At 61.4% G+C, this 13,318-nt stretch overlaps 1 protein-coding gene across 1 annotated transcript; it reads left to right on the forward strand.

Annotated features, from left to right (window-relative positions):
- The first annotated feature begins 4,993 nt into the window (after positions 1-4,993).
- LOC141732140 (E3 ubiquitin-protein ligase TRIM62) lies at positions 4,994-10,700 on the forward strand. The gene is made up of 6 exons (XM_074560623.1): positions 4,994-5,166; positions 6,563-6,979; positions 7,616-7,711; positions 8,200-8,456; positions 8,535-8,650; positions 9,921-10,700. The coding sequence occupies exons 2-6, from the start codon at positions 6,572-6,574 to the stop codon at positions 10,469-10,471; spliced, it is 1,428 nt and encodes a 475-aa protein (XP_074416724.1). The 5' UTR covers positions 4,994-5,166; positions 6,563-6,571; the 3' UTR covers positions 10,472-10,700.
- The last annotated feature ends 2,618 nt before the right edge of the window (positions 10,701-13,318 follow it).

Consider the following 13,318-nt stretch of genomic DNA (forward strand, 5'->3'; position numbering starts at 1 on the left):
CCCAAACGATGCCTCCAAGAGAGAGGTGGGGAGCAGGGAAGGACCAGGGATGGGATGGGATGGGATGGGATGGGATGAGCTTCCAAGGGGTCTCCACCAAAGCGTGGGCGTCCAACTGCAACTGCCCTGGACTTCTGATGGTTTGGGATGAGCTTCCAGGAGGCCTCCACTGAGGTGCGAGCATCCATCTCCAACTGTCCTAGGAGTCTCGTGGTTTGGGATGAGCTTCCAAGAGGTCCCCACCAAGGTGCGGGCATTCATCTGCAACTGCCCTGGGCATCTCGTGGTTTGGGAAGAGGTTTCAAGAGGTCTCTACCAAGGTGTGGGCATCCATCTGTAACTGTCCTAGGAGTCTCATGGCTTGGGATGAGCTTCCAAGAAGTCTACGCCGAGGTGTGGGCATTCATCTGCAGCTGCCCTGGGTGAGTGGAAGGGCATGAAGACCCTGGGGAAGGTCTTGGCCAAGGCAATGGTGCTTGGGCAGAGGTACTGTCATCCCCCCCGTGACCTCTCAGGTCTGGCCGCATCCCCTACCCGCAACCCCACCACTTCTTTAGCACCACCACCAGCTAGCCGGCCTGAGTTCCCCCCATCGCCCAACATTTCCCCATCTTGGAAGGTCCCCAGATCCATTAATTATCCATGACTCAACCGAGAACCTGAGCCAACAGCGCGAAAACTCCCCTTTTATCTGATTTTCAGCTGTTGACACCTAGCAGTTGCTGCTCAACGCTGGTGCCACCCCGAAACGGGATACCAGGAGAGACTGGAACATCTCGGAGCTTCCCTGATGTCCTTTAGGCCACCGGCGTCCATCCCCGATGCCGGCGAGTTCCCCCTCGTTGGGTTTATTTTCATCGGTACTTTCGCTTCCTCCCGCAGCGCCGGGGCTTTCGGCTGCTGGGATTTTATTTTTTTTTTTTTGCTGTGATTATGAAACTGGTGGTTTTAAATCTCTGCACCATTTTTAGGTGATTCCGGACTTCTGCGGGAGGCGGGGGTTGTCCAACCCCAAATCTGCGGTGGGACGACACGGTGTGGCTCACCCCTGACCTCGGGGGGGTCCATCAAGGGTCAGTGAACATCTCCCGGGAACGTCCTTGTGGAGACCAGCTGAGAGATAAGCCACGCTCTGGGCTTTTTTTCCGACCCTACGTTGGGTGGATTTAATCTTGGGTGTGGGAAAGGGGCCCCTTTCCTGGGGAGGTGGTTGGTATGCAGGGATTAAAAAAAAAAATTAAAATAATAATAATAAAACTGTGCCCGTCTCCATCCTGGGTTGCAAAATGGAGGAAATAGGCGCTTGCCTTCCGAAAAAAATATGGTTCCAAGGCTGGTTTTGCCCCCGGGGTAGATCCGACCGCGATTAAAAGGAGGGGAAGGCAAGAACGGAGGTAAATCACCGCCGTAAAGCACCGCTGCGGGGGGTTCGGCAAAGCTGCGGGGCTGCTACACCTGCGCCTTCCCCCCGCAACCGCGGCTCCTTCCCATTTTGGCATCACTGTGAAGCCGGATCCATCCGGCACAAAACCCCCCCGGGTGGCCCAGTGGAGAAAGGGAGATGGTTACGGAGGACAATGTGGGATGTCCTGGTTGGGACAGTCCCCGAGAGGCGACGCGGGGCTCATGTCAAGCTTTTTCGGTGTCCCCAAAGCTTTTGTCCCTGTCTTCAGGACACCGGGAAGGAAATCCTTCGGGAAAAGCCCCTCCGAAACTCCTCCGTCCCGCCCGCCTGCTCGGTTCCTTCGCAAGAAATCCCTCATTTTCCATAAAAAGCTGGTGAAAGCATCCGCCACCAGCCCTGGAGGAGGTTTCCCCGCGACGGGTGTCCACGCCAGGCATCGGTGATGCCGGCGTTCCTGGCGCTGCTTGGGCCGGGTGGTGAAAATCCTCATTCCCGGTTTCTCGGGGTCAAGGAACGCATAAAATGGGTTTTTTCAGCCCAGATTCCTGGCGGTCGGGAGGGCCGGGCACCGCGGTCCTCGGCGGTGCTGGCGTGAAGCCGGTGGGGGGGTGTTTGGTGGCGGGGGGGCGGGGAGGGAAATGAAGGTGCGTGAATTTCCCTTTCTCCCTGCAAATGGGAGGGCCGCTTGGTTCTAATTAGGTAATGAGTTAATTAGGATTAATTAGTTAATGTTTGCAAAGCACTTAGGAGATGAGAAGTGCCAGCGTGGGGCGATGGGCTGCGGTGACACGGCGAGGGATGGCCATCCCTTAGCCAAAAGCCGTGCCGGGATGGAATCACGGATGCCGGGATCCCAGCGGGCACGTCCCGGCGTGCCCACCCCGCCGGCATCCGGCGGCGGAGGTAGGGAGGGGAGAGAAAATTCCAGCAGGGCGGCTCGGGGGCCTCCCTTCCCGCCGGCATCCCGCCGGCACACGCGGCACACGTGGGAAGGAGCTGGGTTTTCCCTGCCCGGCGGGCGCCTCGCCGCGCTTTGCCGGATCAACCGGACCCTCGCTCCGTCTTGGCATCCTCTGGCACTCCAGAGCCCCAAAAAAATCCAGGAATCAAGGCATGGTGGAGCCCCTCCCTGCTCACGCCGGGGTTACCGAGAGGTAACGAAGCCAATTTACTAATTAACCGGGATTAATTTCCCTGTTTGCCCAAACACACCCACCCCGCGGTTTCCCTTCGTTGCCGGAGGAGCCACCGGGATGAGCGGCGGCAATCCCGGCTGGTCACCACGTGCTCCAGCCACACGATGCTCTCCCTCGCCCAAAATTCCCAGCGATTTCGGCCACACGCTTGGGATACAAATTAAATAATAATCCGTTAACGAGCGGGGATGGGACCCCCAGCCCTGAATCTGGATTTGGGGTGAAAAAAGGTTGGTTTTGTTTTTTTTTCTCCGGCAGAGCCGGCGCAGCTCTTTGATGATTTCATTTCAGCCGTTCCTCGGTCCCCCGTGGGTCCCGGAGGGGAGACAAGACCTGAATTCCTAATGCAGAAAAACAAGCAGAAATAAAAAAAAAAAACCCAAAAAAGAAAAACCCAACAAAAAATCAAAACCCAAAAAACCCCAAACTCCTCTGGGTTTGTTATGATTTTTTTTGGCTTTTTCCAAGCTTTTTCGGGCCTTTTGGGAAGAGGAACGAAGCGGGTGGTTGTTCCCTGAGAGGAGGGGAAAGGATTTAGAGGGGGGTGGTGGGGAAAAGGCGGGGGGGGGGGGTGCCCGGGGCGGGGGGGTGCGGGGCGATCCGGCGGCGAGAGCCGAGGAGTTTGTTCCCTTTGGCTCCCGGCCAGGCCTTCCCGCCGCCTCCGGAATGTGCAGCTTAAACCCCCCCCCGGGAATTGCATGTGTGTTGCCCCCCCCTCCACCTCGATTCCATCTCCGTCTTCCCGGCCCCACAGCCCCGCCGCCATCCCCCTCCTCCCCCTGGGGCTGGGGGTCCCGTCCCCTGCCCAGCTCCAGGGGGGAACAAACGGGTCCCCAGGGTTCCGTGGGGTCTTTCGGGGGAGAAGCCTCGCCGTGGGGCGGCCAGCGTCGCTATGGGGCAGCCAGCGTTGCCGCGGGGCAGCCGGCACTGGCAAACCCCTCCAGTCCCCATAGGTCCCCGTAGGTCCCACCATGGCCAAGCACGGTGACACGGGAGGGGACAGCGGACGCTCATCGTCCAACACTCCTCTCAAGGTGTTTTTTGGCCAAATTGGTAAAATTTGGGGAAAGCCCGGTGTTTTCTTGGCAATACCAGTGGGAGCGTCACCTGGGGTGTCCCCTGTCCCCACGGGTCCCCTGGTGCTCTGGCAGGGGGTGGGATGGGGGCAGTGGTGGTGGGCACGGAGAGCTGGGGGGCGGACAGATGGAAGGATGGAGGGACAAAGGGAGGGAGGGAGGGACAGACAGAGGGACAAAAGGATGGAGGGATGGATGGAGGCAGGGAGAGAGGGATGGAGGGACACAGGGATGGAGGGATGGACAGATGGAGGGACCAACGGATGGATGGAGGCAGGAATGGAGGGAGGGACAGATGGAGGGACAGAGGGATGGAGGGATGGATGGATGGAGGCAGGGATGGAGGGAGGGACGGACAGAAGGACAGAGGGATGGAGGAAGGGATGGACACATGGATGGAGAGACGGAGGGACGGAGGGATGGAAAGATGGATAGATGGAGGAAGGGATGGACAGATGGATGGGGAGATGGAGGGATGGAGGGACTGAGGGATGGAGGGAAGGAAGGACAGATGGATGGAGGGACAAAGGGATGGAGGGATGGATAGATGGATGGAAGGATGGACGAAGGGATGGAGGAAGGGATGGACAGATGGATGGGGAGATGGAGGGGTTGAGGGACTGAGGGATGGAGGGAAGGATTCACAGCTGAATAGACATATGGATGGAGGGACAGAGAGATGGACAGATGGAGGGATAGATGGACAGAGGGACAGATGGATGGAGAGATGTATCGACAGATGGAGGATTGGAGGGACTGAGGGAAGGATGGACAGATGGATGGAGGAACAAAGGGATGGACAGATGGATGGATGGACAGATGAAGGGATGGACAGACAGTGGGACAGAGGGATGGACAGACGGATGGAGGGGAGGATGGACAGAAAAATGAAGGGAGGGATGGGCAGATGGAGAGACCGAGGGATGGAAGGATAGACAGATGGATGGAGGGACAAAGGGATGGAGGGATGGACAGAGAGCGATGGAGGGGTGGGTGGATGGATGGACAGTGGGACAGCAGGATGGATGGAGAGACAGCAGGACGGAGGGACAGGGGGACAGAGGGACGGACGGACGGAGGGACAGCAGAACGGACCGAGGGCTGGGTGGTCGAAGGGGCGGCGGCTGGACGGACAGAGGGACGGTTGGAGGGGCCAGGACGCGGGCGGGGCCGCAGCCCCTTTAAGAGCCTCCCCCCAGCGCTGCCGCGGCCCCTTTAAGCGCCCCCCCCCCGCGGGCGGGCGGTGGTACGCGCCGATGGGCCGCGCCGCGCGGGGGACAATGGGGCGGGGGCGGCACCACTGTGGCCGCGGGGGGGGGGGGGGGGGGGCAGGAAGTGCCGTGCGGCCCCGCCCCCCCCCGTCCTCCTCCTCCACCTCCTCCTCCTCCTCGCCCACCCCCGCCTGTCGCGCCGGGGCGCGCTGTGAGGCGGCGGCGGGGGGATCTCTGCCCCCGCACCGGACACCGGCACCGGCACGGCCCGCGGTTGGGTGAGGGCAGCGGGCACCGGCGGCTGGGGAAGGCGGGGGGCGGCTTCGAACCCGAGGCTTGGAGGGACGCGGGGCGGGGAGCGGGCTCGAACCCGGGTCCTCCCGGGAGCTGGGAGGGGGCTGGGGTGGTCTCGAACCCGGGTCCCCCTGTTGCAGTCTCCCGGCAGCCTCGCCGCCGGGTGCCCCATCGCAGCCGCTCCCCTGGCTGCCCTCGTTGCAGCCCCCCCCCCCCCACACCCCGCACCCCGGCCTCCCCCACATCAGCTGCGCCCCCTTTGCCCCCTATTGCAGCCCCCCTGGGTCCCTCCTATCGGCTTCGCCGCCTGTCCGCCCCGTTACAGCCCCCCCTCCCTCCCCCATACCAGCTCCACCCCCAGTCCCCCCCATTGCAAACCCCCCAGCCCCTCCAGTGCACCCTGACCCCCCCAGTTCCCCTCCATTGCAACCCCCCCATTGCTGCCTGAGCCCCAATTCCCCCGCGCTGCAACCCCCCCATTGCAGCCTGACCCCCCAGTTCCCCCCCAATTGCAACCCCCAGCCCCCCATTGCAGCCTGACCCCCCCCAATTTGCCCCCATTGCTGCCTGACCCCCCAATTCCCCTGCACTGCAACCCCCCCATTGCGACCTGACCCCCCAATTTGTCCCATTGCACCCTGGCCCCCCAGTTCCCCTCCATTGCAACACCCCATTGCTGCCTGAGCCCCAATTCCCCTGCACTACAACCCCCCCGTTGCAGCCTGACGCCCCAATTCCCCCCCATTGCTGCCTGACCCCCCAACTTCCCTGCACTGCAACCCCCCCCATTGCTGCCTGACCCTGCAGTCCCCCCATTGCAAACCCCCCCAGCCCCTCCAGTGCACCCTGACCCCCCCCCTCCATTGCAACCCCCCATTGCTGCCTGACCCCCAATTCCCCCGCACTGCAACCCCCCCATTGCACCCTGACCCCCCAATTCCCCTCTATTGCAACCCCCCCATTGCAGCCTGGCCCCCCAATTCCCCTCTATTGCAACCCCCCCCATTGCAGCCTGGCCCCCAATTCCCCTCCATTGCAACCCCCCCCATTGCGACCTGACCCCCCAATTTGCCCCATTGCAGCCTGATCCCCAGTTCCCCCGCACCGCAACCACCCTGTTGCAGCCTGACCCCCCAATTCGCCCCATTGCAGCCCCCCCCACACTGCCTCCTAACCCCAAATTCCCCTCTAACCCCAGATTCCCCCCTTTGCAGCCCCCACCCCCTCCATTGCCACCTGACCCCAAATTCCCCCCTGACCCCGGATTCCCCCCACTCCAGCCCCCTCATTAGCAGCCTCACACCCAGGCCCCCCGTTCCCCACCTCCCCACCACCAACCCAGGACCCCCCCTTTACCATCTTGCCCCCCGCCCTTCCCAGCCCCGAGCCATGGCTTGCAGCCTGAAGGACGAGCTGCTCTGCTCCATCTGCCTGAGCATCTACCAGGACCCGGTGAGCTTCGGCTGCGAGCACTACTTCTGCCGCCGCTGCATCACCGAGCACTGGGTGCGCCAGGAACCCCAGGGCACCCGCGACTGCCCCGAGTGTCGCCGAACCTTCACCGAGCCCACCCTGGCCCCCAGCCTCAAGCTGGCCAACATCGTGGAGCGATACAGCGCCTTCCCCTTGGACGCCATCCTGGGCGCCCAACGCAGCCCCTTCCCCTGCAAAGACCACGAGAAGGTCAAGCTCTTCTGCCTCACCGACCGCGCCGTCGTCTGCTTCTTCTGCGACGAGCCCGCCGTGCACGAGCAGCACCAGGTCACCAACGTGGACGATGCTTTTGAGGAGCTGCAGGTGGGCCGCTCTGTCGTCATCCCCTCCTCTGCTCCGTCATCATCCCTCCGCTCCATCCCTGCCTTCCTGGCCACGGAGCATCATCCCTCCAGGATCTTCTGCCCTGAGCTGCTCCTCTGAGCTCCTTCGTCCGTCTGGCCCCTCTTGCCTCGGTGGTGGCTCCCATCCTTCCGTCCCCGCGTCCCTTCCGTCCCCGCGTCCCTTCCGTCCCCGCGTCCCTTCCGTCCCCGCGTCCCTTCCGTCCCCGCGTCCCTTCCGTCCCCGTTGGGGTGAGCCCCATGGCTTCCTCCCATCCGTCTGTCCGGCCGTCAACCCACCCGCACTTCTGCGGCTGCCCCCATGGGACCCCCCTTCTCCATCCTTGGGGACCCCCGGGCCAGCCAGCTGTGCACCCCCATGGATCTGCCGAGCTGCCCCCAAGTGGGATCCCCCCCCAAATCCATTACCCGCCCCCCAGCTCTGCCCTGGATGGGACCCCTGTGCCAGCAGGGACTGACGGTGGCCCTGCCACCCCCTGCGCCCCCTTTTCCCACCTCCCCCGTCACCCCGGGAGCCGGGTTTTGGCAGGAGAGCTGCCTGCTGGCGTCCCATTTTTGCCCTAAAATCCCCTCTTCTACGTGGTGGGTTTTTTTCCAGCGGGAGCTGAAGGAACAGCTGCAGGGGCTGCAGGAGAGCGAGCGCGGCCACACCGAAGCCCTGCACCTCCTCAAACGGCAGCTGGCCGAGACCAAGGTAGGAGCGGGGACGCGGCTGTGCCCCCCGTTAGCGCCCTGTTCCCGAGCCTCGCCCGCCTGATTCGGGCACCTCCAAAGACCCCAAACCCCACAGTTTTGAGGATCTGCCCCATTTTTACCTTCTCTGGTACCCCAAAACCTGCCGGCAGGTTGACGAAGCCACCCATCAGGCTGCTCCTCCCACTTTTATTTCCTTCGGGATGGCTTTTCTTTATCTTTTGAATTAATTTTTATTTTATATTCATCACCTTCTCCAAAGCTCAGGGGTTCAGCTTTCGGCGAGGTGCAATTTTCTCTCCATCCCCGCCAGCAGCGGGGTGGCTTTAGGTTTTCTATAGGGGTGCGGGGTCAAATATCCCTCCTTGGGTGCTTGGAACATCCGGAATCCTTTGGGTTAACGGGGCCGTGGGGTTTATTTGGGGAATTACGGATTCATGGAGGGGTCGGGGCAGGTTTAGGGGGGTCTTGACACCTGTACCCCAAAAGTCCTCAGCCAAGAGCCTGCGGGTGACCATCGGGGAGGCTTTCGAGCGGCTGCACCGGCTGCTGCGGGAGCGGCAGAAGGCGATGCTGGAGGAGCTGGAGGCGGACACGGCGCGGACGCTGACCGACATCGAGCAGAAGATCCAGCGCTACAGCCAGCAGCTCCGCAAGGTGCAGGAGGGCAGCCAGATCCTCCAGGAGCGCTTGGCTGAAGCCGACAAACACGTCTTTTTAGCCGGCGTCGCGTCCCTTTCCGAGAGGTGGGTGACACCGGGGTGACACTGGGGGTCCCCCAAGTTGTCCGTCCCCCCCTCTTCTTCATCACTTCTCCTTCGCAGGCTGAAGGGGAAGATCCACGAGACCAACCTGACCTACGAGGACTTTCCCACCTCCAAATACATGGGGCCGCTGCAGTACACCATCTGGAAATCCCTTTTCCAGGATATCCATCCCGGTGAGGGGCTGCGGGGATGCGCTGGCTGCGGGGCCGGGGGGGTCTCGGTGGGGGATGGGGATGGGGACATGCCAGTGAGGGGTGGGGACATCACCTGTGAGGGATGGGGACGGGGACATCACTGGCGAGGGATGGGGACATCACCGGTGAGGGAAGGGGACCCACCAGGGAGGGATGAGGACGTGCCAGTGAGGGATGGAGACATCACCGGTGAGGAATGGGGATGAGGACGCACTGGTGAGGGGTAAGGAGGGATGCAAACATCACTGGTGAGGGTCGGGGACATGCCAGTAAAGGCTGGGGATGTCACTGGTGAGGGATGGGGACGCACCAGTGAAGGACGGGAACATCACCGATGAGGGATGGGGATATGCTGGTGAGGGATGGGGATGGGGACATCACTAATGAGGGATGGGGACACACCAGTGAAGGATGGGGATGTGCTGGTGGCCTTCTCCACACCGTGGTGTTTTCCAAACCCGTGGATGAGGGACATCATTGGAGAGGGATGGAGATGCGCTGGTGAAGGATGGGGATGGGGACATCACCAGTGAAGGATGGGGACGCACCAGTGGGGGATAGGGACATCACTGGTGAGGGATGGGGACACGCCGGTGAAGGATGGGGATGCGCTGGTGGCCTTCTCCACACCGTGGTGTTTTCGAAACCCGTGGATGAGGGACATCATTGGAGAGGGATGGAGACGCATATGCTGGTGAAGGATGGGGATGGGGACATCACCAGTGAAGGATGGGGATGCACCAGTGGGGGATAGGGATGTCACTGGTGAGGGATGGGGACACGCCGGTGAAGGATGAGGATGCGCTGGTGGCCTTCTCCACACCGTGGTGTTTTCCAAACCCGTGGATGAGGGACATCATTGGAGAGGGATGGAGACGCATATGCTGGTGAAGGATGGGGATGGGGACATCACCAGTGAAGGATGGGGATGCACCAGTGGGGGATAGGGACATCACTGGTGAGGGATGGGGACACGCCGGTGAAGGATGGGGATGCGCTGGTGGCCTTCTCCACACCGTGGTGTTTTCCACACCCGTGGATGAGGGACATGCCAGTGAGGGACAGGGACCTGCCAGCGAGGGATGGGAACAGGGACATCACTGGTGAGGGATGGGGACACGCCGGTGAAGGATGGGGATGTGCTCGTGTCCTGCTCACCGTGGTGTTTTCCACGTCGGTGGGGCAGAGCCACCCGCGCTGTGTCTGGGTGCTGCGTTGACGCTTGTCCCCGTGTCCCCTTGCCCTCCAGTGCCAGCAGCCCTGACGCTGGACCCCGGCACGGCTCACCACCGCCTCATCCTCTCCGACGACTGCACCATCGTGGCGTACGGCAACCTGCACCCCCAGCCGCTGCAGGACTCCCCCAAACGCTTCGACGTGGAGGTCTCCGTCCTGGGCTCGGAGGCGTTCGGCAGCGGGGTCCACTACTGGGAGGTGGTGGTCTCCGAGAAGACCCAGTGGATGATCGGTTTGGCCCATGAAGCCGTCACCCGCAAGGGCAGCATCCAAATTCAACCCAGCCGAGGTTTTTATTGCATCGTCATGCACGACGGGAACCAGTACAGCGCCTGCACCGAGCCCTGGACCCGGCTCAACGTCAAGAGCAAGTTGGAGAAGGTGGGGGTCTTCCTGGACTACGACAAGGGGCTTCTCATCTTCTACAACGCCGACGACATGTCCTGGCTCTACACCTTTCGGGAGCGCTTTCCCGGCAAGCTCTGCTCTTATTTCAGCCCCGGGCAGAGTCACGCCAACGGGAAGAACGTCCAACCCCTCCGGATCAACACCGTTCGCATCTAACGGGGCCGGGGGGGGGTGTGGTGGTGGTGGTGGTGTCACCTCCTCCCTGGGTGTTTTCCCCGCTCTTTGGTGGAGGTTTGGGCTGATCCTGCCCCAGGAACTGCCCCCGGCGCTGGGCAGGATCCGGCCTTTTCATTCCCCCCCCCACCTCCTCTGTCCTGTGCTTCCAGGGGGGGCCCGGCGCGGGGGGGCGGGGGCCGGGCTGCTGCAATAAAAAGATTTGGAGAGAAGGGGCCGGGTGGTGGAGAACCCTGGGGGGGGGGGGGGGTGCGCCGGGGTTGTGCCATACGGTGCCGTAGCGTGCCACACCTTATGTACTGCGTCGTGCCGCGGTGCGCCGTGCCAGGCCGTGCATTCTGCGCCAGGCCGTGCCATATTGCGCCGTGCCATGGTGTGCCATGCTCTGTGTGCTGCACCGTGCCGCGGTGTGCTGTGCTGTACATACGGCACCGTGCCGTGTTGTATTGCGCCGTGCCATGGTGTGCCATGCTCTACGTGCTGCACCGTGCTGCGGTGTGCTGTGCTGTACATACGGCACCGTGCTGTGCCGTATTGCGCCGTGCCATGGTGTGCCATGCTCTACGTACTGCACCGTGCCGTGGTGCACCATGCTGTACATACGGCACCGTGCTGTGCCGTATTGCACCATGCCATGGTGTGCCATGCTCTACGTACTGCACTGTGCCGTGGTGTGCCATGCTGTACATACGGCGCCATGCTGTGCCATATTGCGCCGTGCCATGGTGTGCCATGCTCTACGTACTGCACCATGCTGCGGTGTGCCATGCTGTACATACGGCACCGTGCCGTGCCGTATTGCGCTGTGCCATGGTGTGCCATGCTCTACGTACTGCACCGTGCCGTGGTGCACCATGCTGTACATACGGCACCGTGCTGTGCCGTATTGCACCATGCCATGGTGTGCCACGCTCTGCGTACTGCACCGTGCCACGGTACTCCGGGCCGTGCATTCCGCATCGTGCTGTGCCATACTGTGTCGTGCCGTGGTGCGCCATACCATACCCTACATACTACACCGTGCCGGCATGTGCCATGCCAAGGTGTGCTGTATGAACTGCACCGTGCCATGGTGTGCTGTGCCGTGCCATGCCATACGTACTGTGCCATGCCCTGGTGCGCCATGCTGTACGTACTGTGCCGTGCCATGCCATGGTGCGCCATGCTGTACGTGCTGCGCCGTGCTGCGGTGCGCTGTGCCGTGCCGTACATTCTGCACCGTGCTGTGCCATATTGTGCCATGCCATGGTGTGCCGTGCTGTACGTACTGCGCCGTGTCATGGCCTACATTCTGCACCATCCTGTGCCATACTGTGCCGTGCCATGGTGCGCCATGCCATACCCTACGTACTGCACCGTGCCGGGATGTGCCGTGCCATGGTGTGCTGTATGAACCGTACCGTGCCATGGTGTGCCATGCCATGCCGTACATACTGTGCCATGCTGTACATACTGCACCGTGCCATGGTGTGCCATGCCATGCCGTACATACTGTGCCATGCTGTACATACTGCACCGTGCCATGGTGTGCCGTGCCATGCCATACGTACTGCGCCATGCCCTGGTGCGCCATGCTGTACGTACTGCGCCATGCCGTGCCATGGTGCGCCATGCTGTACGTGCTGCGCCGTGCTGCGGTGCGCCGTGCCATGCCATACATCCTGTGCCGTGCCATATGTACTGTGCGGTGGTGCACCGTACTGCGCCGTGCCATACGTCCTGTGCCGTGCCATATGTACCGCACCGTGCTGTGCCACGCCATACGTCCTGTGCTGTGCCGTATGTGCTGCACCGTGGTGCACCGTACTGTGCCACACCATATGTGCTGTGCCATACATACGGCGCCATGCCGTCGTGCACCGTGCCGTGCCGCACCATATATGCTACAGGGTGCCCTGGGCCGTGCCATACGTACTGTGCCATGCCGTGATATACCATGTGCCACGCTGTCACAGCGCCGGGGAGACGGGCGGGGGTCCCTATAGGGGATGCTGCCTATGTATAGGGGCGGTTCCCATATAGGGCCTATGGGACCCTGCTGTGGGGAGGGGCTGGGCTGCGGCAGGTGTGTATATAGGGTATGTATGTAGTATATAGGGGGGATACAACGTGGGGAGTGGGGCTGTAGGGCCCTGCACCAGCGTCAGGCTGTAAAGGGGGTGGGCTGTATAGGGGGTGTGGTGTATAGGGGGTGGGCTATACAGGGTGGGGTGTGTATATATATATGTAGGAGTGATATATATATATATCATGAGATATATATACGCATATATATATATACACAGGGGTGATATATGGGGGTGGGCTCTATCGGAGGTGGGCTATACAGGGGTAGGGCTGTATACGGGGTGAGCTATATGGGGGAATGATATATGGGGGGGTGATATATAGGGGTGGGCTCTATGGGGGTGTGATATATAGGGGGTGTGATATATGGGGGCGTGATATATAGGGGGTGTGGTATATAGGGGGTGGGCTCTGTGGGGTATGATGTATAGGGGTGTGATATATAGGGGGTGTGGTATATAGGGGGTGGGCTCTGTGGGGTATGATGTATAGGGGTGTGATATATAGGGGGTGTGGTATATAGGGGGTGGGCTCTGTGGGGTATGATGTATAGGGGTGTCCTATATAGGGGGTGTGGTATATAGGGGGTGGGCTCTGTGGGGTATGATGTATAGGGGTGTGCTATATAGGGGGTGTGGTATATAGGGGGTGGGCTATGTGGGGGATGATGTATAGGGGTGTGATATATAGGGGGTGTGGTATATAGGGGGTGGGCTCTGTGGGGTATGATGTATAGGGGTGTGCTATATAGGGGGTGTGGTA

This window comes from Larus michahellis, chromosome 16 (genome assembly GCF_964199755.1).
Source record: "Larus michahellis chromosome 16, bLarMic1.1, whole genome shotgun sequence".
Lineage (NCBI taxonomy): Eukaryota > Metazoa > Chordata > Aves > Charadriiformes > Laridae > Larus > Larus michahellis.

What these genes read in the sequence shown, in the direction of transcription:
- LOC141732140 (XM_074560623.1), top strand. Translation starts at nt 6,572, where the DNA reads ATGGCTTGCAGCCTGAAGGACGAGCTGCTCTGCTCCATCTGCCTGAGC. An exon ending in ATGCTTTTGAGGAGCTGCAG is followed by an intron (nt 6,980 to 7,615) that starts GTGGGCCGCTCT and finishes GTTTTTTTCCAG; the next exon opens with CGGGAGCTGAAGGAACAGCT. An exon ending in TTTCCAGGATATCCATCCCG is followed by an intron (nt 8,651 to 9,920) that starts GTGAGGGGCTGC and finishes CTTGCCCTCCAG; the next exon opens with TGCCAGCAGCCCTGACGCTG.